Genomic DNA, 26,331 nt, shown 5'->3' with positions numbered 1-26,331 from the left:
GGTAGGATTGCCGTGACAAAGTACTGCAGCCTGAGTGGCTTACACAGCACAGATTTCTTGTCTCACAGTTCTGGGGGCTGGAAGTCTGAGATCAAGGTGTTAGCAGGGTTGGCTAAGTGATCCCTCGCTTCTTGGCTTGTCCTCAAATGATCAAGCCAAGAAACAAGAAGATGACTCTCTTCTTGCTGTGTCCTCAAACTGTCATCCCTTTGTACGTGGGTCCAGATTTCTTCTCCTTATGAGGATACCAATCAGATGAAATAGGGCTGCCCTAATGACCTCATTTTAATTTAATTACCTCCTTAATGGCCCAATCTCCAACTACAGTCACTGTCTTGGGTACTAGGAGTTGTGACTTCAACGTGTGAATCTAGAGGAGGAAATAAATGCAATCGCCCACAATAGGTATCATATCATCCTCCGGAGAGTATGTAAATATTTGGAGGAAGTAGTTCAAATTGCTGAGATTTTGTATCTTCATTCATTTATTGCAGATAGTACCAACTGTCACTTGGGGCTGGGGTAAAGAATAAGTGAGAAAGTATGTATTTCAAATGCCCAATCCAGTGCTTGGTCTCAGCTTATCCCTGCACCTTTCTGCCAACTGTCCCATAGCCTCCATGACGACAATTCAAGCCTCTGTGAAAGCATTTTTCTCTGCAAGTTTGCAACCTATTGTAAGCCAAGGGTATCTAATTTCACATTTCCCCCACTTGACAAGTAAATGGGCCAAGTTATTAGTGAGATACCATATGAGGTTTTTGTGCACTGCATATCCGTAAAATGGGATATTGGGTTTTGTATTTGATTCAGTTCTCTCTTTTCTTCACTTTCTTCTGAATGCTTATGTCTTACACAGTGTTTCCTCCCATTTATGAAGTCATAAAGCTTCCTCCTTGGACCCTCTGCTCTTCTCACAGTGGCCAACAGTTTTCTAATGGAGATGGAGAATCTGAAATGGCCCCCCTACCATGTGTCACTCCATCTGGACCCTACAGTGTGGGAAACACAAGTCTACTCCCCCTGATCCCATGGTCCCTGGTGATCATGGCTCATCTACATGACTGCATAGCAAACCTTAGTAAGCAACCCTTTCTTAGTATACATTTCCAAGTTACCTTTCTACAACATACATTTCCACCACATCCACGAAGTCCTGAGCCCCTTTTCCTTGTCTACCCTTTTCTCCTCGCTTAATCACCCCTTGTTAAGATGGTTACGAGCTCCAAATTTTAACTGTCTCTTTGAGTTACTCATCTCTGAGTTCTTCGGCATGTGCAGGCATTGTATGAATAAATAAATAAGCTTTCTTTTTCTTTTTTTAATTTTTGTTTTGTTAGTTTAATTTGCAGTCCCCAGTGGAAGAACCTAAGAGGATTGAGAAAGGGGAATTTTTTTCCCCTTCTCTACAGTGAAAGTCTACTCTCAGAGCCACTTTCAGAGGTCCTTTCCCTTTTTACATAACTTGGACACCACAGGAAAACGTTGTCTATCTCTTTTTCTATCTGGGACCACTGAACATTTAAAATCTGGAATTAGTTCTCCCTCCCCACTATTCCCATAGTCATTATAAACCTATTGTCTGTCACAAGTAGATAATGATGGCGAGTAGAGCAGGGGACAGCTTGCATATGGAGGAAAGAAAGAGACAGAGGAGTTGCAGCAAACTGTTTCTCCAGCTGTTTGCTCTTTCTTTCCCATCCATCTGCCTTTTGACTTCTACTTGTCCATCTGTCAGGCTCTTTCAGTACAGTTGTGGGGGCACACGGTTCACCAGGGTAAGCATGCTAACTTTCCCACTACACAACTCCTATAGAGCATCCTTTATAGGCTTGATTTTCTATTCTCTTAATAGGGTTTGCTGGTGTAACAAGAAGGCTAGAAATAAGATAAAAGAGTTCAAAACCATTCCGAGACCCAAAGCTAAAACTCTTATGGAAAATTCAGGGTGAAAAATGGGTCAGATATCTGGGAACTTTATGAACTTCAAGATCTAATCAAGCTGCCTGGAAAAACATGTAGAGATGTGACACATCTTTAGGAGACTTCAGTGGAATGAGTTTCAAACACAGACAGTAACACTTCGGGCTTAGAACAATGCGCAGTGATAGACAGGTTTCTAGATAGGAATCAAGAGCGATTTCTCTGCATTGTATCAGAGATGTGACCCAAAGATAAGGAAGAGACATTCAGCAGAATAATAAAGACAATTTCAACTTGCTCAGGGGTTATGAAGTTACATCTGACATGAGGATTTTGGTAACTCACTTCCAAGTAAGAAGTGACTCCTTTTTTATTCATTTAACTTACTTAACTGTAAACAAGTCCTTTGACATGCATATTAAGGTTGTAGAATCTTAGTATTGGAATAAAGTAAATTAATCAGCAACCAAGCCAGAACCTTGTAGAATTCTCTACTCATTCCCTAGGTTGGAAGGACCACAAGGCAGAGTGGTTAAAAAAGATCTCACCTACACTGCCCTTTAATGGTTCTGAAATTTTAGTATGTATAAGAATTATTATATCAAGAAGTTTATTTCATAAATTCATGCAGCTTATAATTTACTGGGCAATTTTGACTAGACTCAGTTTTACTGCCAGTAGCTCTGATGAGATGTCAGTTGTAGAAAGGCTGCATTCAGCCAACACCATGCATGAGGTGCCTGTGGGCCCTGGTATGTAACTGTGATCAGGATGTGTACCCTGCCTTACAGTGCTCCAAGCTGTGGTTGGGGGAAGTTGTTTAGAAGACTCAAAAGCTGTGAGCACCGTGTCTGAAGATGCAAAAATGCCAGGGGACTGCATTTGTTGACTGAAATTTAGAAATACTTTTGCACCTCAGTGATGCCTGACCGTGCATTGGGTCTGTATGTTCATGTTTCTTGGGGAGCCTGTCTTGTGTCACTTCAGCCATGGGTTGCCCTGATCATTAGTATCTGCCCAGAGAACTTGGCACATGTTAGTCACTCAGTCGTGTCTAACTCTTGGTGACTGCATGGACTGTAGTCCACCAGGCTCCTCTGTCCATGGGATTTCCCAGGCAAGAATTTGTTGTCCCTCAGATGCTCAGTCATGTCAGACTTTTTGCGACCCCATGGACTGCAGCACACCAGGCTTCCCTGTCCTTCACCATCTCCCAGGGATTGTTCAAACTCATGTCCATTGAGTCCGTGATGCCATCCAACCATTTCATCCTCTGTCGTCCCCTTCTCCTCCTGCTTTCAATCTTTTCCAGAATCAGGGTCTTTTCTAATGAGTTGACTCTTTGCATCAGGAATACTAGGTAAACATTCCCTTCTCCAGGGGATCTTTCTGACCCAGGGATTGAACCCAGGTCTTCTGAATTGAAGGCAGATTCTTTACTATCTGAGCTACCAGGGAAGTCTTGAGAACTTGGCAGCTCACACCTGAACTGGAGGATGATTTTGATCCTCAGAGGACATTTGGCAATGTCTGGAGAGATATCTGACATTTCTGTCACAGCTAAAGAGGGTTATTGACCTCTAGTGGGTAGAGGCCAAGGATTCTGCTAAACATCTCACAAGGATGAGAAAACCTGAGCTAGAAACTGTCTCTTCTGAATTTTGTCAGTAGCAACATGACTATATATAGAAGCTAACTGTTTCTTCATGGAAATATAAATTCAAGAGGATGAAATGTGGACTTCTGAGGATAATGATGTGGATGGGATTATTCATTCTGCAGTTGTATACCTGACTCTACCCATGGGAACCTGGCTGTACCCCATCTTGGCTGTTTATTAATGTGGGGAAAACTGATGAGGACTAATTGGGCTGGTTAGGTGAGTTCCCAAGGGGTGCTCCCAGCCTCTTTGCTCTCAATGGCTGCTTTGTACACCGCTATTATGTTTTTCTCTACGGAGGCACAAGGAGAACTGTGTTATTCTATTGTCACCTGTTCAACAGGTTTTGTCTGAACAGTCTTTGAGAAATAAATATCTTTTAAAGGGGGAAAAAAGCACACTTGGCCTTTGATTCTTGGAAGGCTAGATGACCTCTTTCAATGTAACTCTAGACTATTTTGTGTAGACTTGGGAGGAAATTGCTCAAAATGCATTTTTATTTCTACTGTCTATTATCTATTCTCTTCACCACCACGACTATGTGTTCTTTGGTTTGAATAGTGTTACCTGATATTTGCACTGGGTCTGTTTTCACGTTAGAACTTGTTTTCTTAACTCTTATTCCAGGATATGTAATTCAATCTGGATCCCGAATTGAAGTGACGTGGTACAGATAAAATACACAATCCTTGGAATTCTCAAGTGAATTAAAAGAGTGTACAGATTATGAAGAAATCTGTCCCAGTGCAGACTACCTGCTTGTATTTGCACTTAGGAGACCCATAATTACGTAGCAGTCTCTGTTGTTGAATATTCAATTGTTTTCAAGTTTTGGGAATTACAACCAAAACAGCAATTGACATTGTTATGGTTGAGTTAATAGTTATTTCTTAAGGAAACATCCTAGAAAAGTAAAATTATTGAAAGGGAATATAAAATTTTAAGGCTTTGAGTGCAATTTGCCAAAGATACCTCTGGAAAGTTGTACTCATTTATACTCAGAATAGATAGGTATGCATGGAGATGAACTTTCTTCTTTAGAAATTATGACCAAGAGTTAGTGCAGGAATGTCTAGGAGGGTCAAGAGTATAGTGAGTGAACCTTCCAAACTGTTGGGACTCATTCTCTTATTATCTTACTCTCACTTACTTGACTTCGGCCCCTCACCTGTTTCAGGAACATGTAAGGCATGCTCCTCCCTCCGGGCCTTTGCATTTGCTAGTTGAGAAATAAAATATTGCCTGCCACAATGGTAAAGAAAGGATCTAGACACCACATTACAACTGGCCCAACTGTGAGTCCTGAGGGAACTCAGGAAGGAAACAAACAATGCCTGCCATCTAGCAGTCGTGAGCCTTCAGCCACTCCCCTCCTCTATGAGAAAGCTCTACTGACCCCAGACAGCGGAGGTGCACATCAAAGAATGATTTCAGTGAACCCAGACTCTTGCATCTTACCATACACAGAGAAGCACTAAATTCCTTAGCTTGAGATAGCTAGTATTCTTTTATTAACAGTAATCTTTTGTTTTGACTTCCTGGTGTGATTGCAAAAACTCCTATATATCCTGGCTCGCTGCTTCCTCTTGGGAGCAGTTTACTCAGGGTGATTTGAGATGCTGCCTCCTGGGCTCAAAGTCATAAGAACATCCACTGAATAAAACATAACTCTCAACTTTTAGATTGTGCATTTTTATTTCAGTCAACATGCTCTCTTGGCCTGTGACATGATTTCCCCAGGTGTTCGCATGACTCACCTCCTCACTTCTCATAGGCCTTTGCTCACATTCTGCCTCTCACTGAAGCTTTCCCTGGTATTCCTATTTAAGACTGCATCCTGCCCCTCCCACACAGATATACTCACAGACTTCAGATTCTCCTTCCCTGAGTTATTTCTCTCCGTGTCCCTTGATGCCACCTAAGGTGCAGATTTGCTGCTGTATCCCCAGCACTGAGAAAACAGCTGGCACAGAATTGGGCTCAATAATTATTTGTTGAATGAGCCACTGAACCACCACTTTGGAGATGTGCTCCTGCTGGTTAGCACTGATTATCTTCACACCAGGCTGGCTTCATCCTCCTTGGCCAGAGGGGCAGCCGTTTTGTCTTGGTTCATTTCCTTTACTTGTCAGCTCTGGTGAAGTTGGTTATTTATATCACTGCTTGTGTTATTGTTATTAACTGACATTAGGCCGTCACTGTTAGCTCTGTTATCTCTATTATCTTAGTCGTGTCCAACTGCCACTGAGACAGGGGTTCGTAGCTGACAAGCCCCACTCGGGTTTGATAAAGAATCAACTGCATATGTTTGATTAGAAGCTTTATACAGAGATTGATTTCTGAATAAAAACACCAAGAACTCAGTAGAAAAAGGGCAAAGTATTACTTCAGTTCACAGTAAAGTAGACATGGGACCTCACATCTTTACGTTCAACTTCCCTCACAATAAAAGAAAGAGACATTGGAAGTACATTGAAATATATTTTTTCAGTGATGGAGGTGTGCAAAAGTTATCTGTTGGTGAGTCTGGGTAAATAGGCAGACTCATCCATTGCTAAAGGGAGGGTAGATTGGTACAACTCTCACTAGGGAGGGATATTTGGAGATGGTTTCAGAATCTAAAACTGCTTATTCCCTTTGGCTCAACAATTTTACTTCTGTGAATCTACTGTAAAGATATACTTGCAAGTGAGCACAATGATGTATGCATAAGATTATTCACCAGAGGCTTGTTTATAACAGCCAGAGGTGAGAGATTACCCAGTGGCTCATGGCAGGGGACTTGCTCTTCAGATAAGACACTTCTATACAAAGAATGACTATCCAGCTGTAGAAGGAACCAAGACACAATGTTTATACTAATATAGAAGGTTTTAGAAGACATATGAGATGAATAATACAGGGTCTAGAATGCTGCCTTTTATATAAAGAAAATGGGAAATATATGTTTTAACATTTGCCTTACATGAAGAAATTCTGGAGGGACACATAAGAATCTATTAACAGTGGCTAGCTGGATGGATGGGGATGGAAGATATATCCGTTCAGGAGAAGGGAGATTCACACTGTCTTTACACACACACACACACACACACACACACACACACTCTCTCTCTCTCTCTCTCTCTCTCTTGAACTGCATGAATGTTTTGCCTTTTCAAAAATATTATGTTTAAAAAAAAATCTTTCTTAAAGAAATGAGGGAGTCTGGGAGAGAGAGGCAGCAGAAGATTAATTTTACTTCCTTTGTGTAAGCAACACTATTCATTCCAGTGAGAATTCAAGGTCTGTTCTGAATGCTGTATTAACCACCACAGTTAATTTTCTTCGCATCTTGTGAACTGGCCTTGGGGAGGGAGTGTGTGTGCATGTGTGTGAACCTTGGGGCGTGGCTCCTTCCTCATGATATCCTGGTTGCTATAGTGCAGAGCTCTATTTGTGACACCCAGAAAACACTTTAAAGAAATGCTGCTTCCTGGCCATAACTTCCTGGGCAATCTGTCCTTCCGGAGGCTGTTGAGCACGAGGAGTTTGCATGTGCTTCTGGGCAGAGTGAGCCAGGCGCATTCAGACCCCGGCCGTTCAGAGCAGAACTGGGCGGTAAGGGTTCCACCTTGCTTCACAGTGGGGACTTGGGAGCCTATCCCTAGCCAGCGCCTCATCTCCTGGCGGCTCTGACCCCAGGGCATCGGTATCTTCCCCTCCTCTACCTTCCCTCCTGGGGAGCTGCTGCCGTTGAGTGGTGCAGTTGGCGCCCTGAGTCTTCTGCACCCAGAGCCGTTTCTTATACCTAAACCACCAGTGAAAACAGGAAGTGATAAGGCAAAATTCACCCTGTATTTGCACTGAGTGACTTCTCTTTCTCTTTTTGTCATTCCTCATTAGGTGTAGACACGTGCAGCCGTCTACACCGTAGGATCCCACTTCCACTGGCTTTGGACATTGCCGGAATTTGCAATGCCGCCGCCTGCAGACATCGTCAAGGTGGCCATAGAATGGCCGGGTGCCTACCCCAAGCTCATGGAGATCGACCAGGTTAGTAAGACTGGCAGTCATTTGGCGGTTATTTTAGTTTCCCTTCTATTCTGAATTTTTCCCAGACTTAGCTCTTTTTTCTCCCATTCTGTCTCTGGCTGTGTTGAAAAATCGGTGTGATAATACTTACAGTATAGTTTGATTTCTGTACCACGTGTAGTGGCGATGTGGGGTTTTTATAACATCTACTCAGAGTGAGTCAATACAGGGTTTGTGTCCGAAGCTGTGAAGGAGGCGGGAGCGACAAGGGGACTGGACTTGGGCAGTTGATGCAGTGGAGCCTGTCCCAGCACTGCCTTGCAGAGACTCATGACTATGAGTAGATTGTTTTATTATAGACAACACAAAACTTAATTTTTGGAGTCACTCTTCTCTGGTTTTTGCAGAAGCAGCCAACAAGTACAATGTGACTTTGTCCTATTACTATTTTGATTATGAAATTAGCATAGAGGGGTGGGTCTTGGGTCTTAGCCAGTTGTAATTTCATTATTCAAGTCAAATGCACTGTGGGTCTGGTGTATTGTTTTGTATATGAAAAATGCCCAGTAAATTTTTACTGCTTGAAAAAATATCACGAAGATTGTTAGCATGGTTTTACCTATGGAAGCATCCTTTAGCTTGGGTACTGAGTCTTATGATGTAATTGATTGCAGGCAATCTCAGGGAGGTTACTTTTGTCATTACAGAGTAAATGACTTAAAAACAAAAAAGTTTGAGATCTAGTATATGCTTAAGGGTTTCATAAAGCATGTAGTATGGGGTTCTGGATGGCTTTCTACATTTTCAAAATTACGGTACCATGGCAACTCTATTTCTTATGTACTCAATAATATTTTATGATTATGCTCTACACTTTTTTTCTGGTCAGATTTTATTATATGGTTGAAGACCACTGGAGGATTTGTAAGACATTGTGTGCATCCAAATGATTCATTAAATTATAAAGGTCAAATGAGAATGAGTTGAGTTTGAGCATGAATGTAAGGAAGAGTAAATTTTGTTGTAAAAAAGGTGTCATCAGACCAACATGTCATAGTCATTGTAACTTGTTCTTTGAGGCAGATTTTGTTAACTTTAGAAGCAATCCATGAAAGTAGAGAAGTGCGCCTAGTAATTTTATATACATTTGTGTCAGGCAACAGTTATTTATGCTTTTTCAAGTGCTGTTTGAGAGAGGATACACATTGAATATGGCTTCAAGATATGGCCGGGGCTACTTGGTGAAGACTAAATGTAGTTAGGATTATGTTTGTCTACAACCCAAGAGAAGAGTTGTTTCAAAGAGATAGAAGTTGGCTTCTCAAGTCCACAGGACTTCCCTAGCGGCTCAGATGGTAAAGCATCTGCCTACAGTGTGGGAGACGTGGGTTCGATTCCTGGGTTGGGAAGATCCCCTGGAGAAGGAAATGGCAATCCACTCCAGTACTCTTGCTTGGAAAATCCCACGGACGGAGGAGACTGGTAGGCTACAGTCCACAGGGTCGCAAAGAGTCGGACACAACTGAGTGACTTCACTTTCTTTCTTTCCCTCTCTCTCTCTTTCTTTCTTTAAGTCCACAGGGCAGTCCTGGGCTGGTATGATGCTCCAGTGTCGTGGACTCAGGCCCACTCTGTCTTGTTGCTTTGCCTTGTATGCAGGTGGGGCTGAGGATCAGTTGCTTGAGCATCACTTAAGAGCTCAGTAGATATACAGACTTTCAGACCCTACCCAGACCTTCTGACCCAGATGTGAATTTTAACAAGATCCCCAGGGGATTTCTTGTATAGTTAATTCTGAGAAATACTGAGCTGGATACCTGGGCCCAAGCCCGAGGCCATATCAGAACCACTTGGGGCACTTGTTCAAATGTTCTCTGGGGCCCCATCTCCAGAGATTCTAAGTCAGTGGTTCAGATAAACTATTTCCTTTTGATTGTGCCATGGCCAAGGGTGTTTGGAAACCTCTTCTTTAAGACAGCAATTCCTGACATATACTCTTAGGGGCCTGTGGAATCAGTATCCTGTCCCTGCCTTTGGGGATGGCCTTTGCTGTATGTGTGTCAGTAATCTTTCTAAAATATTCTTTTTATTTGGGAACAATTTTAGATTGACAGACAAAATACAAAGATTGTATAGAGAGTTTTTGTATACACTTCACTAAATTTATCCTAATGTTAACATTTTAATATAACTGTGGTACAGTTTCCTAAACTATGCACATTACTAGTAACTAAATTACAAAATTTATTAAGATTTCATCAGTGTTTCCACTAATGTCCTTCTTCTGTTACAGGATCCAATACAAGAATGCCAACTGCACTGTAATATATTCATCTTGTTTCCTCTATCTTCTCCAGTCTTTGACAATTTCCAAGTCTTTCCCTTGTTTTTCATGGCCTGATAGTTTTGAGGAGTTATTTATTTCAATACAATTTCACACACAAAAATGACAAGAATAGTACAAAGAACTCTTGTCTACCTTTTATCCAGACTTACTAATTATTAATATTTTGCTTCATTATTTTTTCTCCCTTGTGTACATATCCCCTTTTGAACCATTTGAGTTGACTTAGAGGCAGCATCTCTCTTTACCCCTAAATAGTCAATGTGTCCTCCTTAGGAACAAAATCATTCTCTTACATAACCATACCCTCTTTATAGAAACCAGAAAACTGAACGTTAGTTCAACATTATCGTCTCATTCAGAGCCCAAAGCCCATATTCATATTTCATCAGTTACTCTAATAAGATCCTTGATAGGTATTTTCCTCAGTCTGACATCCTTTCAGCATCCTGAAAGGACTGATCATGACAATGCATTTATTGTCATGTCCCTCTGGTCTTCATGGCTCTTAAATGGTTCCTTAGAGATTCTTTATCTTTCTTGACCTAGAAAGTTCTATAGAGTATAGGACAGGTATTTTGTGGGATGTCCTTTAGTTTAGGTTTCTCCAATGTTTCTTTCCAATTAGATGCAGGTTTTGCATTTTTGGCAGACAGAAAGGAGAGATGAGGTTTCTCTTCAGGGCATCACGTCAAGAGGTACATAAAGTTGCTTTGTCTTGTTCTTGGTGATGGTTCTAAATTTACACATGCTAATGTTGAGATTTGTAGAAGTTAGACGATTTCCTAGTCAATGAGACCAGGACACAGACCCAGGCCTCCTGTACTTTGAAGACTGAACTTTTAAACTATTGGCTAAATTGTAGACCTCCTGCTAATGCCATGTGGAGACCTCCAAAAAGTGTTAGGAAACCCAGTCCCTTTTTGCCCTGCAGTGGCTGAAGTTAGAGTGAGTGGCAGCCTTGCTATCAGGTGTTGTTTCTTGATTGAGTTGGAAGTTGGCACAAGGATCGGAAATGTACTTGCACAAGCAAGGAAGGCTTGAGCAGAGTTTTCTCCTAATCTTCTATCTTGTTCAATTTGGTCACATCACCTGCTTCTCTCCCATCACATTTTATTTTTACTCCTTTGCCCTTAGCTACCATTTCACGACAAGGTATTTCTGGAAGCTGGGTCAAGCATGGCTGCTCCGTCTTCTCCCCCAAACCTCCAATATCCCTCCACTTGTCACACTGTGCTGTCCTTATCTATCAACTTCAACTGGTGGTCCTCAACCCTGAGTGTGTCAGGGCAGCTTGTGAGAAACAAACATCCCAGGCCCACTGCAGGGATTGTGATTCTGCCGACCCAGGGTGGACCCTTGATCTGGTTTGTGATGAGCACTACATGATCTAGAGCAGAGTCACCCTCATTGCATCTTGCAGGGATTCGAGAGGAAACCACCTTGAGCCTGAATTACTCCATTTCTGAATACCTTTTTTTCTAGTGCCTGTTGACCAACCTTTCTATATAAGTGAATAATTAATGACTAGCTAGGAGAAGGAGATTCCTGAGTGGGGATCAAGTCTGCTGAGTCAGGGCCCATCCCGGTTGCAGGGGATGTCTACTTGGAGTGGATTGGTTTATCTTCATTCTAAATTTTGAGGAAACAGTTCTGTGTTTCTACTCCACAGGAAAAGCCGCGAGGAACTTTTTACAAGTGAAGTCTGCTCTATCATATGAGGCTCTTAAAAGAGCTGTCATCTAGCTTCTTTGTTCATGGTGGCAGCCTCTGCTCCTGTCTTCACTGTCTGTTGCTGGCTTTCAACCTCAGGAACCACTTGTGGTTTTAGGTGATCGTTGTCTGGATACACAGAGCCAAAAAGCCTCCCTGTCCACTCCTGTTAACCTAATGTTTTCTGAACAGATATTTTTTGGTCAAGCCTGTAGAACCCCCAGCTCTTTGACAAGAAGAGTAATGCAGTGTGCCCTAACAAACGCAATACGGGCTCTGGGACATTTAAACCTGTGGGGTCGACCCAGGGGCCCCCTTTCTGTGAGAACTCAGTTAGCCTCTTTGAGCCTCATTATCTTTGTCTAGTCAAGTCAAGATAATAACTCACCACTTTTGTGATCATTGTGAAGATTAAAGAAAATATATGAAAAGAATTGGACGCTGCCCGGTTCAGAGTAATTACCCAGTAAAGGCATTGTTGGGTTTCCCTGGTGGCTCAGCGGTAAAAGAATTCGCCTGCAATTCAGGAGCCACAGGAGATGTACGTTTGACTCCTGGGTTGGGGAGATCCACTGGAGGAGAGCATGGCAACCCACTCCAGTATCCTTGCTGGGAAAATCTCATGGATGGAGGAACCTGGCGGGCTATGGTCCATAAGGTCGCAAAGAATCAGACACGACTGAAGTGGCTTAGCATGCTTTCAAAGGCTTTATTAAGCCTGCTCATTTAAGAACTGCTCATTTAAGCAAGTTCTCATCCAATAAGAGAATGAGATGCTCAGGTTTTCTTTTTTGCCTGCCCGTCCATCATGAATGGTTTCCCACCTTTTCCCTCCTTTTTCTGCGTGACTTTGTTTAGGAAAGAGAAGAAGTTAAAGGGCAAGTGGGAGGGAGGCATCACCTAGTAATAAAGGAACATGCTAACTGGCCACGCAACAAGTTCATGCTATGGAATATTCACTTGCTCCGTAATACTTCTCCAAAATATTTTCTCCCACCTCTTGGCCACCTGCTAATATTCTGGGAAGCAGCTCCTCTGTCTGCTGCACTGTCTTTCTCCTGCCTCTGTTCTGCCCCCCGTGCCTTTATTTACAAGGAGTACACTGAAGCCAGAAAGCCACCACTCCAATCTGGGCCTCAGATATTCTCTGCTATGTATTTGCCCAGAAGGGGTGATGGGAAGAGATGCATGGTTTTCAACCTTAGTTCTGCAGATCCTCCTCAAATGGTTCAGGGTGAGGGGTGTGTGCCATAGGCATCCAGGCTGTCCATGCTCACTTCTGTCACAGCAGCTGCTGTTGACCTTTTCTCACTTTTGGATGCTCTGAGGAAAGATTTTGTTTGAAGAAAGTATACCACAATTAAAAGAAAAAGTCATGGATGATCCTTGAACTTCCTAGTGACCCTGAGACTTGTCAGATTCCTTGGCTTGCCCTCATGTCCTGCCATGATTTTCTCTTACATTATCCCAGGTTCAAGGTATTTGCACGTGCTGTGAGAAGTTCTCAAGTACCCTCTTGCTTTGGACAAACTGCCCCTTGAGAGTGTGTCCCTGCCCATATTTGCACTTTTCTTTCCCCCCATGCCTTATAATTTCTAACAGCCAGCTGCTTGGGTTTCTTCTACCCTCTGTTCCTCCCTCCACTCTAAATCTTGGCTTTGCTAGCATCACACAGAGCCTCCTTTCTGCTCAAGTTTTTTTCGATCCGTTGTAACGCAGTTGTTTCTCCATCCTTCTAATCCCTACCCACCCCCCGACTTTTTTTTTTGGCCGTACCATGTAGCATGAGGGATCTTAGTTCCTTGGCTAGGGATCAAACTCACACCCCCTACAGTGGAAGCACAGAGTCTTGGTTCCTGGACTACCAGGGAAGTCCCATCCTTTTAATTCCTTATGCCATTTTCTTTGCCTGTAGATTTTGTTTATAGTTAACATAACTTGAGCCTGACATTATTTACATTTTTAAAATGTGCCTATGTCTTTTGAAGTGGATTATAAGCTTCTGGTGGTCAGTCTGTTTTATATACATTTGTATTCTGCAGGCCATCACATTGGTCTCTTTCTGTGGGATGACTTTTGGCTTGAATCGTGAGTAGTAAAGATAAGAATAAAACATTGGTATTCTCCATTCTTCAAACAGAAAGAAATTACAATAGCAACCCCTCCTCCTATATGGTTGCAGATTTTATTTTTCTAAAAGGAACATAGATGCATGTGTTTTTAGGCAAGCATGCACAAAATGATGGCTCATGGTTTTCCCTCAGTTATCTGATTTCTGTAGTATATCTAAGCTATCCTATTTCTGTAATATATTTAAGATATAATTCAACATGCATAAATTTGATTTATCCAAGACCTTTTAATGGCTCATTCATTGCATAAAGCACATTGAAGTTTTTGTGCTTGACCCAGGAGTTTAACTCATTCTATACATAGTACTAGTAATAGTGGTAATATTGATAATAATGTATACCATCCAATTAGCACATATGATGTGCCAGGCAGTGTCATAAGTCCCCTGCATGGAGTACTTTATCCCCTTCCTAAAGCCCAGCAAGGCAGGCTTTTATACTTCTCATTTCATAATTTTTCCGAGTTACCTGAGATTACACAGATAGGATGTTATTGATTTGAATCCAGATTTGGGTGACACTAAAAAATCCAGGCCATTTGTACTAAATCATAAATCTGTTCAGTAGTTCTTTTTTAAGTTTCATTGCAGCTTTATTGAGGGACAATTGACATATGGTGAGAACAATTCACTTCTTTTTCTCTAAAAATATTTATTTATTTACTTGGCTGCCAAGCCTTAGTTGTAGCATGCAGGCTCTTCAGTCTTCTTTGCGGCATGGGGGGTGTACTTCCCTGAACAGAAACCAAACCCTGCGCCCCCTCTGCTGGAAGCGCAGAGTTTTAGCCACTGGGCCACCAGGGAAGTTGGGAAAATAATTAAGTTCTATTCTCTTAGACAGTTTCAATCATACTGTACAGTATTATCAACTGTAGTCAGCATGTTTTATATTAAATCCTCAGGCCATGTTCATCTTACAGCTGAAAGTTTGTATGCTTTGACCAGTCTCTTCATATGCCCCTCACTCGCCAACCTCTGGCAACTTCTTTTTTACCCTCTATTTCTATGAAATTGAATTTTTTTTTTGTTTAGATTCCACATGTGAGTGATATTGTGTGTGTGCTTAGTCACTTCAGTTGTGTTCGACTCATGCAGCCCTATGGACTGTAGCTCCCCAGGCTCCTCTGTCCATGGGGATTCTCCAGGCAAGAATACCGGAGTGGTTTGCCCCCTCCAGGGTATCTTCCCGACTCAGGGATCACACCAGTATCTGTCCTTCTCTGTTGGTCTCCTTTCGTGTGTTCGGTAGTTCTGTTTGGGTCTGTCCGTCCCTTATGGCTCCATTTGATGGGTCGCACCAGTAACAACAGCCTCGTTTAAACAGACACTTCTACCGCTGCCGGCTTGCCTCCTCCATCCACTGACCACGTGACTTCCAGGGACACGTTGTATGATGAAAGCCAAGTCTGAATTTATTTAAAAACTAGGGGAAAGATGGTGAATGGTCTGGGTTATCATTGAAGGAGCCCCCCTGAAATGAGACAGAGCCTTGAAACATGGGGGTTTCTTTGGGGTTGGACACTGGGAGAGGCAGACTGGCCTGGTGCTTACAGGCACAGCCTTTGGATGGGCTTATTAGGACTCAAAATCTGGGTTGCCACTAAGTGCTGTGTGGCCCGGAACACTCTTCCTGCTTTGTAAGGATGAACTGTCAGTATTCTTAGGCCCTTCCTGACTTTGTGGGGATTCAGTGAGGCGGTCACTCAGTGCCCTGCTTAATAATCACTAGGAGCCAATTATGATTGGTTTTCAGGGTCACACATGAGATAGAACCATTTTCTTATGTTTCGAACAAGACTGGAACCAATGATACAAACTTTTCCTTAAGTGCGTTAAAGTTAATCTCTTCAAGCCTAAAAACCTGTAATTCCCAAGACTTAAATATTGAGAGCCTGGTGAACTAAAGCAACAGTTGAACTCCAAATGAAGATTTTGAATTCAGATGCAATCATGTTCAGTTCATTTCAGTTGCTCCGTTGTGTCCAACTCTCTGTGACCCCACGGACTGCAGCACGCCAGGCTTCCCTGTCCATCACCAACTCCTGGACCTTACTCAAACTCATGTCCATTGAGTCGGTGACACCATCCAACCATCTCATCCTCTGTCGTCCCCTTCTCCTCTCACCTTCAATCTTTCCCAGTATCAGGGTCTTTTCCAGTGAGTCAATTCTTCGCATCACATGAGACAAGTGCTTGGGCCTGGTGCACTGGGAAGACCCAGAGGGATCGGGTGGAGAGGGAGGTGGGAGTGGGGACCGGGATGGGGAATACATGTAAATCCATGGCTAATTCATTTCAATGTATGACAAAAACCAAAAAAAAAAAAAAAATTAAATTAAAAAAAAAATTCTTCTCATCAGGTGGCCCAAGTATTGGAGTTTTGGCTTCAGCATAAGTCCTTCCAATTAATATTCAGGACTGATTTCCTTCAGGATTGACTGTCTATCAGATCTAATCCCTTGAATCTATTTGTCACTTCCACTGTATTATCGTAAGGGATTTCATTTAGGTCGTACCTGAATGGTCTAGTGGTTTTCCCTACTTTCTTCAATTTAAGTCTGAATTTGGCAGTAAGGAGTTCATGATCTAAGCCACAGTCAGCTCCTGGTCTTGTTTTTGCTGACTGTATAGAGCTTCTCCATCTTTGGCTGCAAAGAATATAATGAGTCTGATTTTGGTGTTGACCATCAGGTGATCTCCATGTGTAGAGTCTTCTCTTGTGTTGGTGGAAGAGGGGTTTGCTATAACTAGGGTGTTCTCTTAACAAAACTCTGTTAGCCTTTGCCCTGCTTCGTTTTATACTCCAGGGCCAAATTTGCCTGTTACTCCAGGTATCTCTTGACTTCTTTGCAATCACATAGAATACACAATTTGAGTGTATTTAACACTGCTGAGCAGTATGTTTAAAAATAGTTAAGATTGTAATTTTAATGTAATGTGTATTTTGCTACAGTGATCATAATAAGAAAAGATCCCATAGAATCAAGAAAATGAGACTGAATTTCTGGAAAGCAAGGTTCTACCCTTGCCCTGCAGAAATGAAAAGTCTTATGCCTGTTCTGGACTCTTCTTTCCCGAGTGGTTGTATTACATTGGACTTTCTCAATCTCAGCACTACTGACATTTTAGACTGGAGAATCTGAGTTTTGTGGGCTGTGCTTTGCATTTTAGGATTTTAGCAGTATCCTGGCTTAGATGCTGGTGGCATTCCTTCCCCCGTCTGTGACAACCAACAGTGTCTCCAGACATTGCCAAGGTCCCCTGGGTGGTGGACAAATTTCCTCTTATCAAGGAGGGACTAACTCAGTGGCTCCAAGCTTGGTTCTGCATCTGAATTGTTTATGACACATATTGAACACAGAGAAGATTATTTGTAGATGTGGTTCAAGAGCTGGGGATTCCTGTTTCTTCAAGCTCCGTAGTAATGCTGATGTTCTTGGACCTAGATTTAGAAATTATTGTTGTGCGGTCCTTTACATTTCTCTCTGCTGGTGCTGCCTCTGGCTCCCACAATAATGTTTAGGGAGTCCTTAATGCTTCCTTAAGTAAAATGGTCCTAATAGTTCTTCACTTTTTCTTACTTTATAAAGAATACAAACATGACACTTTCAAGAGCTTATTTGGTCCCGCTTAAGAAAAGTGTGTTGAAGCCTGTGTGATGTTACACTGCTGGGTTTTGTGCTGTCATAACCAGGTAGAATGATACTGTGACAGGAGAAGTCATGGCTCATCTGATTTTTGCAACTGTTGGATTTGGTATCTAACAGCTATTTCTTAAACTTCCTTTAATATAAAGTGACCAAAGAACTTCCCTTTCTGGTTTTAGCTCTCTCCCTTTGTATGTGAGAGTGTGTATAATCTCTTAAAATCTTAGAATTTGCCATGCTTTGGAGGAGAAAGATAGAAAACATGTTTCCCCTTAGCTGAGAACCCAGGTTAATTGCACAAGCATGAACTCTAGCAGTCTATGTTTTCTCCGAAGATGAACTGCAGATTTCAGTTTGCTTTCTAGGTAGGTAGGGGTGATATTCTCCCCTGTCTACTTCCCTTCCTCAACTCTGTCACTAAGAGCAGATTGGGTAACTCAAGGACAGAACCTTTTATCAACCATGTTTCCTTAATATTTTGATGACTAAGACATCTCACATTTCTAGAACCTTTTGTGTATGTCACACTATGTACTTCGTTTTCCTGTTAGGTCAACTGGCAGTTTGTGGTGGGGTATATAAATATGTAGCTTTCAGCATTAAGCGGGACTCTGGGTTCTCATAAAAAGGTGCTTTGTTCTAGAGAAAGGAAGCTTGCACTTTGTCTCTAGGGATGTAGACCTGTGTAAGGTGCCCAGAACATCTCAGGAATGAGAGCAGCCTCAGGGAAAAAAAAAATATGTGCTTTTCTGGTTTGGTTTTTTTCTAGAATTTCCATCAGATGTACTCATGAATCTTGATTCAATGACCACCATGGTGCTGGACCACCTCCCCTGCAACTCCTAAAGTCTCTCAAATAGCAAATCCTGTGGAATTTACCTCCTCCGTGGTTTTTGATTCTGTCTGCCTTTTGTCCACCCCCACTGCTCTCGCTTGCCTCCTCAGCTGGCCTCCTGCTCACCACTCTTACTTCCCCTCTAATGCATTCTCCCAAGCCTAGCAACCTTCATTGCTTTCCCACTGCACTTAGAATAAAACCCAGACGTTCTGACTGTGGTTACTACCAGCCTGCTCTCCCCAGCCTTTGCTCACCTCACCAGCTTTGCTTAAGTTATTGCAGCTTCCACCAAACTCCTATCTTGGTTCTAACTATAACTGAATTTTTCTGTTCTCTCATAACTGCACACTTCTCAGAGCCTTTACAAATGTGATTTTTCTTTTAACTGGAAGTTACCATCCCTTCATTTCTCTGCTCATCTAACTCCCCTTTCCTCTTGATCCCAGATGAAATGTAAACTCCTTAAAAGTCAGCTGATTTCTCAGATCAGATGAAGGCCCTTGTTATATGCATTTGTAACAGTCCATATGACTTCACTTATTCATTATGTGATGCTCTGCACAGGCCAAGTGTGGTCCCAGTGCCTAGGACAGTGCCTGAACTTTGGCCACCTCATGTGAAGAGTTGATTCATTGGAAAAGACCCTGATCCTGGGAAGGATTGGGGGCAGGAGGAGAAGGGGACGACAGAGGATGAGATGGCTGGATGGCATCACCAACCCGATGGACATGGGTTTGGGTAGACTCCGGGAGTTAGTGATGGACAGGGAGGCCTGGTGTGCTGTGATTCACGGGGTTGCAGAGGGTCGGACAGGACTGAGCGACTGAACTGAACTGATGAAAGGAGTGGTCCTGTGAGAAGAATATCCCTCCCCTTGTCCCCACCATGCATTCTAAATATATTGTTTTATCTTATGAATTGACTTCATGAAGATCTGTTTTTATCCTTCCATCAAAGCATTCCATAATCAAAAGATAGCCAAATGACTTTGAGATAAGCTATATCAATTTTCAGAATGATTATAGACGGGTCATTACACTGGAACAAGTTTGTGATGATCTATTTGCATTCAGCCTTATCACCGTAGATGCTCATAATTTCCACTGTCACATCATTCTTGACCTCCTGACCCATATGAACAACTGCCTATCTGTTACTTGTTTTGACCATCTAGATGCCCCTTGCACCTCAAACTCAACATAGTCAAAATCCATCCTCATTGTTCCTTCCACCCCCAAACCTGTGCAGTTTTACTTTCCTTAATATTTTCTTTTCTCAGTGACATATGAACATATACCCAGTTTGCTAAAGCTGAAACTACATGTCTTCCTAGAGTCTTCTCTTTCCCTCAGCTTTTCTATGTAGTCAGTTACTCAGAAAACTTGCATCTGGTCTGTCTTTATGACATAGGCTGCTGCTGCTCCAGGTGACCCTGTTCTATCCGCTAAATGTAGAGGAGCGTGGCGCTCAGGGGAGGGCTTAAAAATAAGTATGTCACGGGCCCTCAAAGGAAGAACTTTAAAAGAGAGAGAATAGTATCTTCACAAACAGGAAATTACGCACATCAAAGAGGTAGACATAAATTGAGAATAGATAAATTTGAGAAAGAAGCAATTGAAAATCTCAGAAATGTAAAAGTAATAAATAAAATATAAGAAAAACTCTACAACAGGAAAAAAGCAGTAAAACACATAGAGTTATTCTACGGTGGGTTTGGCTAAAGAGAGAACCAGTAACTTGGAGGTTGGAAATAAGGAATACATCCAGAATATATTCCAAAAGATAAAGGAACAAAAAATACAAATGTGAAGTTATCTTGAAAGGACAGGTTAAGAAGTCCCATCCTGTGTCTAATTGGCAATTCTACTAATAAAGAACAAGAATGGAAGAAATGGTGGAGAGGTAATATTTGAGATCCTGCCTAATACCTTCCTTCTTTGGAGTTGAAAGGAATTCCACATGGGGCTCTGGATTTGGCCTGCTGGATGGATAGAGGGTGTGTCATGAGGAACTGTATGGGCTCAGTACTCTGTCCAAGAGTCATGAAAAAGAGGGAATGTTTCTAAGCAGCAGGTTTCACTGCACATGATGTGGTTTGCATTTTTAGAGGGTCAAAATTTAAGAACTGTTTTGTGAGAAATAAAATTAAGTGAGAGATTAGTTAGTAATTAGTTGCAGTAGCCCAAGTGAGAAATAATTATGTCATGGCCTAGGATGGTGACCTGGAGAAGGGAATGGCAACCCATTTCAGTATTCTTGCCTGGAGAATCCCATGGACAGAGGAGTCTGGTGGGCTACAGTCCATAGTGATGCACAGAGTCAGGCATGACTGAAGTGACTTAGGGCAGCACAGGATAGTGACAGAGGAGACAAAAAGAAGTGAGACAAGTGAGCAAGCTGCTTAACATCTTGAGATCCTCATACAGTTTTCTCATGTGTAATGTAAGCCTAGTAACATCATCTTGCAGGGGGGATGTGGTAGTCACTTAGTAAATGGTAGCTACTGCTATTATCATTATTATCAGAAGGGCTGACCAAATGATGGTAGACAATGAAAGTCTGGGTTAATGATATATCAAAGGTAGGGCAATTTTAAAAGTTCTTGATGTAGTCATGCGTTTGCCTATTTCAAACCCTTCCAGAAGAGCCTGTTTTATTGTCCTTCCAGGCTGTGGTTTAGCCTCAGGTAGCCATGGCCACACTCATGGGACGTATATTTGAGACTTAGAAGCCCATGTTTCTCCACTACTTGCTGGCACGTTTCTCAGCACATCCATCCCCACTGAAGAAAGAAGGATGGGGGACTTCCCTGGTGGTTAAGAATCTGCATGCCAATGCAGGGAACGCAGGTTTGATCCCTGGTCAGGGAACTAAGATCCCAGGTGCTGTGGGGCAACTAAGCCCATGCGTCACAACTAAGACACAATGCAACCAAATAAATAAATTTTTTCAAAAAGAAGGGTGAACTGGTGCTAGTGCATCCACTCTCACAAACAGTAAACCAACTACATGGCACACAGAGACAAGAGGCAGAAGACAGGGAGCTAAAAAGTTAAAAAAAAGGTAAACTTACTTCTTAAAACTCTCTTTGCCACGACTTAGTATTCTTTTGACAGCTATCTTACATCCAATGTCAGTTTCTTCGCAGTTGATAAACATTCATAATCCTGTGTTTAATTTGAACTTGAACCCTACTTTGCCTCCAGAGCTTATCTGACTTTTTTGTATCTATCCATCTGGCCTGCTATTATCTTATCCATCAGAGTCAGCAGTCATTTCTGTTATTCTATCAGGCTTGTCTGACTTTTTATCAATACTTTCATGCCATGCACATAAATAGGATTAACCTTCCACATATGAGCTTAACACAAATAAGTAGACTGTTTTATAGAAGAGAAGGTAGGCAGACCTTAGGACCTGAATTGAGTCACAGAGTGAATCACTCACCCATTTCCATATAAAAGAGAACACTTCACTCAAGGCAATTTGATCTCTGGTTCAAAGAGATCAAATTGCCAACATCACTTGGATCATTGAAAAAGAAAGAGAGTTCCAGAAAAGCATCCACTTCTGCTTTATTGACTATGCCAAAGCCTTTGACTGTGTGGATCACTACAAACTGTGGAGAATTCTTCAAGAGATGGGAATACCAGACCACCTGATCTGCCTCCTGAGAAATCCATAGGCAGGTCAAAAAGCAACATTTAGAACTGGACATGGAACAACAGACTGGTTCCAAATCGGGAAAGGAGTATGTCAAGGCTGTGTTTTGTCACCCTGCTTATTTAACTCATATGCAGAGTACATCATGCGAAATGTGGGGCTGGATGAAGCACAGTTGGAATCAAGGTTGATGGAGAGAAAAAAAAAAAGATTGATGGAGATATATCAATAACCTCAGGTATGCAGATGACACTACCCTTATGGCAGAAACTGAAGAAGAACTAAACAGCCTCTTGATGAAAGTGAAAGAGGAGAGTGAAAAAGTTGGCTTAAAACTGAACATTCAGAAAACTAAAATCATGGCATTTGGTCCCATCACTTCATGGCAAATAGATGGGGAAACAGTGGAAACAATGACAGAGTTTATTTTGGGGGGCTCCAAAATCACTGCAGATGGTGGCTGCAGCCATGAAATTAAAAGATGCTTGCTCCTTGAAAGAAAAGTTATGACCAACCTAGACAGCCTATTAAAAAGCAGAGACATTACTTTGCCAACAAAGGTCCATCTAGTCAAAGCTATGGTTTTTCCAGTAGTCATGTATGGATGGATGTGAGTTGGACTATAAAGAAAGCTGAGCACTGAAGAATTTATGCTTTTGAACTGTGGTGTTGAAGAAAATGCTTGCGAGTCCCTTGGACTGCACGGAGATCCAACCAGTCCATCCTAAAGGAAATCAGTCCTGAATATTCATTGGAAAGACTGATGTTGAAGATGAAACTCCAATACTTTGGCCACCTGATGTGAAGAACTGACTCATTTGAAAAGACCCTGATGCTGGGAAAGATTGAATGCAAAATAGAAGGGGACAACAGAGGATGAGATGGTTGGATGGCATCACTGATTCGATGGACATGAGTTTGAGCAAGTTCCGGGAGTTGGTGATGGACAGGGAAGCCTGGCATGCTGCAGTTCATGGATTCCCAAAGAGTTGGACATGGCTGAGTGACTGAAATGAACTGAACTGAACTGACTCAAGGTGTGGTGGAATGAAATGGCCCACCAGACAGGCTGGAATTATATGGGAGTACTTCTTGGAAAAGACAGATATTAAGGAAGGTAGAGAAGGATATAGTAGTTGGCAAAGTTGCTGTTTTTGCTGCCTGAGATATTGAAATTTGAAAAAAATTATATCCGTAGCGACATTGGTATTAGGACAATGTAAAATTGTCAAGAAGAAGGAAGACTCAGAATAGATAATTGATGTGAATAGGGTTTTATTTTTGCATTGTTCATCTCTACATTTTTGTCATTTTCTAAAATTGCTTCCAATTGAAGGGGAACACAGTTTCTGCTCAGCAGAAGTATATCAGAGAACCTGAAAGAGAAAGAGGACCTTCTCCTCCTCTTTAACTCATTACTAATGAGAGTACTAATTATTTTTTGTGTCTGCTCATTTACATAGTCCGGTGATTTTTATGATGCAAAGATTACACTTGGTCTTCCTGAATCTAATATTTAATTAGATTCATAAAGCTTGAAATAAGTCATTTTTAGTAAACTATTTTTGAAACAAATCATCTGTTGAGAAAAAGGTGTCATAGTGTATCATCTTTCTATTTTTAAAATTAATGGGATACATAGTTTTTACTGCTTTGGAGACAGAGTTGTGAGTCCTTTCCCCCACACCCCCTGCCTTTGTCATCTCTAACAGTCACTGGAATCTTATGTCAGTGATTCCCATTGGAATTGTTGTCAAAATGTTTGCTTTCCAAGAACCAGCTATTAATAAGTTTGCCTCAGGGAAATGTGGCTTTGTCATTAACTTTCAGGTTATTTAAGCAGCTATTAGGAAAACAGAATATTCACACACACCTCTCAGAGACATCTGATTCCTCCATAGTAAAGGTATATGGTTGGAAGCATGGAGGGCAGTCACCAGGCTCATTGGAGGAAGAATAAAGCTGTTATAAAAATGACTGGTGTTTTTGACATGGTGTCAGGAGGCACCTCCAGGACCTAGATGGTTTATTTATTGCACCTGAAAGTTTCTCCAAGTCACATTGTAGGCTACGTCTTAGTCAACATGCATATATCCCTTCTCAGAGGTGTCCTGACATTTAGGAGCTGGATTTCTTTTCTTTCTGGACCAACATTACTCATAACTGCTGGGCAGAATATGTTCAATGAATTTCCATCTGTAAAAGAAAGTAAAAATCCCAAGTGCTGTGCTGTACCACCTCAAAGTGTCAAAACAAAGCATCTGTCACATTCTTTTAAAGCACTGGAGGAAGTCTTTATAATAGTCTGGGACCAAGAACTTTCAGTCTTGGTGGAAAATGGTTTTGCAATTACAGGGCTGTCTGACAATGGCCCTCTGGCAAAGTGGCTACGAGGTGGTGATGGGAGACTGCTCCTGTCTTTCTCTTGCCGTCTTCCATCCTTAGCTGCTGCCTGAGCTTCAGAGGCAGTTGGAAGAGACCAGAAGAAAGGGAAACAGGCTGAAAGTCTGAAAAAAGATGTGTTTTTAATTAAAAAAAAAAGTTCATTAATTGCACGCCTTGTAGCCTAGCAGCCATTTGCTTGGGAGGTGACAGAGGTGAGTCTCAGAGGCAGTGTCTCCCTCCAAATGTGTATAATCTGGTTGGCAAAGGAAACAAAAATGCATTGAAGAGTAAAGAACAGGATGAGATGAGTGCCAAAGGCAGCACTGGGGACTGGAGTCACTCCAGGAAGGAGGAAGAAGAACTGGATATTCATTCATTCATGTATTTAATGTTCTTAACCAACATTTAAAGAAAGTACCTGCAAAGTGTCCAAGCTGGATACATGAAATGAAAGAACCTATTCAGAGGTAACATGTATCCAGTGCCTGGCTGTGTACCAGTGCAGTTTTGAGGGTTTGATATAACATCCTCTCAATTAGTCTTCACCACCCTAATAATGTGTGAGGTGCTACTTTTATTTTCAGAAAAGAAAATGGAAACATTGAGAGGAGAAGTAGTAAGCCTAAAGCTACAAAACCAGGGGCTTCAGAAGTTGGGGTTCTACCCCAGGAAATCATTTTCTAAAGTTATTCCAGTGCTCATAGTTGGGGTAAGGTATAGAGAAGCAAGTTGTTGATAAAAAATGCAGCATTCTGAGAGCTTTTTCTGGTGTCCCTACTGCTGTCTCATAAGCATATCCCCACCCCATATCTTTAAAAACATTTGAAATAAATAAGGTTTCAAAGAAGCCAAGCTTTCTTTCTGATGCGATGCTCTTTTTAGGACAGACATGGGCCTGAGAAGTGGATGTCAGAAGTAGGAATGGCAGCCCACAGTTTATAGCTGCTGACAAGTGTGTATCACTTCAGATGAGGGAGATACCAGCCTCCACAGGCCAGTGTCAAGGCAGAAATGTGGGCAGAGGGGACATGCGAGCTCTGAGGTGAGCACTTGGGTCACATAGTATCCCCAGGCCAGGTGCCCTGCCAACAGGCAGGAACAGGTGGTTGAATGGGAACTGCCCTCATCAGCGAGGGACACTGACGAGGGACAACAGCTGGGCTATGTCCGGGGAACGTGCCTCAAGGCGGGCTGGACTCCGCAGCCTCTGATATAAACAACTGGAGGTTCTCAAGGATGTTTCTGCTGGGGGTCCTCTCATGTCTGAAAGGAACCATGAGCTTTGGGTGGGGAGAGTCAGATATAAATACATATATATATATATATATATATATTTTTTTTTTTTTTGAGATAAAAATGAGACAGGAGGAGGATCTGGTTTAGTGAGGAAGAGCATGCAGTGCTAATCTTGAAGAGGTGGCAGGACGTCCACGTGGATCCGCACCAGGGGTTGTTGGGAATGCAGGATCAGACCTTAGAAGAGGGGTCATGGATTCAGGGATTTAGGATAATGGCATTTCATTCAAAGCAAGAGAGAGTTTAGGAAAAGAAGTGAAGGACCAACACCCACTTTAAGGATTAGGGAGAAAAGGGTGCATTCTCTTTTCTCTCTAATCCTTTAATAAATAATATCTTTTTCTTACCCAGTTGCAATAATTTTAACAGTGACCCCAAAGGTATCCAAATTTTAACACCTGGAATATGAAAAGATGCCCTTATTTGAAAAAAGGGTTTTACATATATAATTGTGTATCTTGTGATGGAATCACCCTGGATTTAGAGTGGGCCCTACATCCTTGTAAGAAGAGGAGAGAACACCATGTGAGGACAGAGGCAGAGATATAGATCACAAGCTAATTGCTAGTGAATTTGACCATTCTCAGGAATCTAGATGACTTTATGAAAAGTAAATAAAAGTCTTTTTGTATTGGAAATTTGCTTTCTGGATGTAGTGTATGATAAATTAAGTTGAATAAAGAAATTCTTTTGAAGAGTAAGAGTTTAAAAGGGAGG

At 41.9% G+C, this 26,331-nt stretch overlaps 1 protein-coding gene across 5 annotated transcripts in view; it reads left to right on the top strand.

Moving 5' to 3' along the window:
• ELMO1 (engulfment and cell motility 1) overlaps window positions 1-26,331 on the top strand; it is a 573,189-nt gene that overhangs the window by 100,533 nt on the left and 446,325 nt on the right. For 4 of the 5 annotated variants that reach the window (XM_070468476.1, XM_070468480.1, XM_070468477.1 and 1 more), the window contains exon 2: window positions 7,469-7,618. In XM_070468476.1, the coding sequence (XP_070324577.1) occupies window positions 7,541-7,618 (78 nt within the window). In that variant the 5' untranslated portion in view covers window positions 7,469-7,540. Of the gene's footprint in view, window positions 1-7,093; window positions 7,184-7,468; window positions 7,619-26,331 lie in introns of those variants that run through there. The other variant, XM_070468478.1, reaches the window with a different exon arrangement.

This window comes from Odocoileus virginianus, chromosome 1 (assembly GCF_023699985.2).
Source record: "Odocoileus virginianus isolate 20LAN1187 ecotype Illinois chromosome 1, Ovbor_1.2, whole genome shotgun sequence".
Lineage (NCBI taxonomy): Eukaryota > Metazoa > Chordata > Mammalia > Artiodactyla > Cervidae > Odocoileus > Odocoileus virginianus.
The sequence above is the reverse complement of the archived record's forward strand: the minus strand, read 5'-3'. Positions and strand labels throughout refer to the sequence as shown.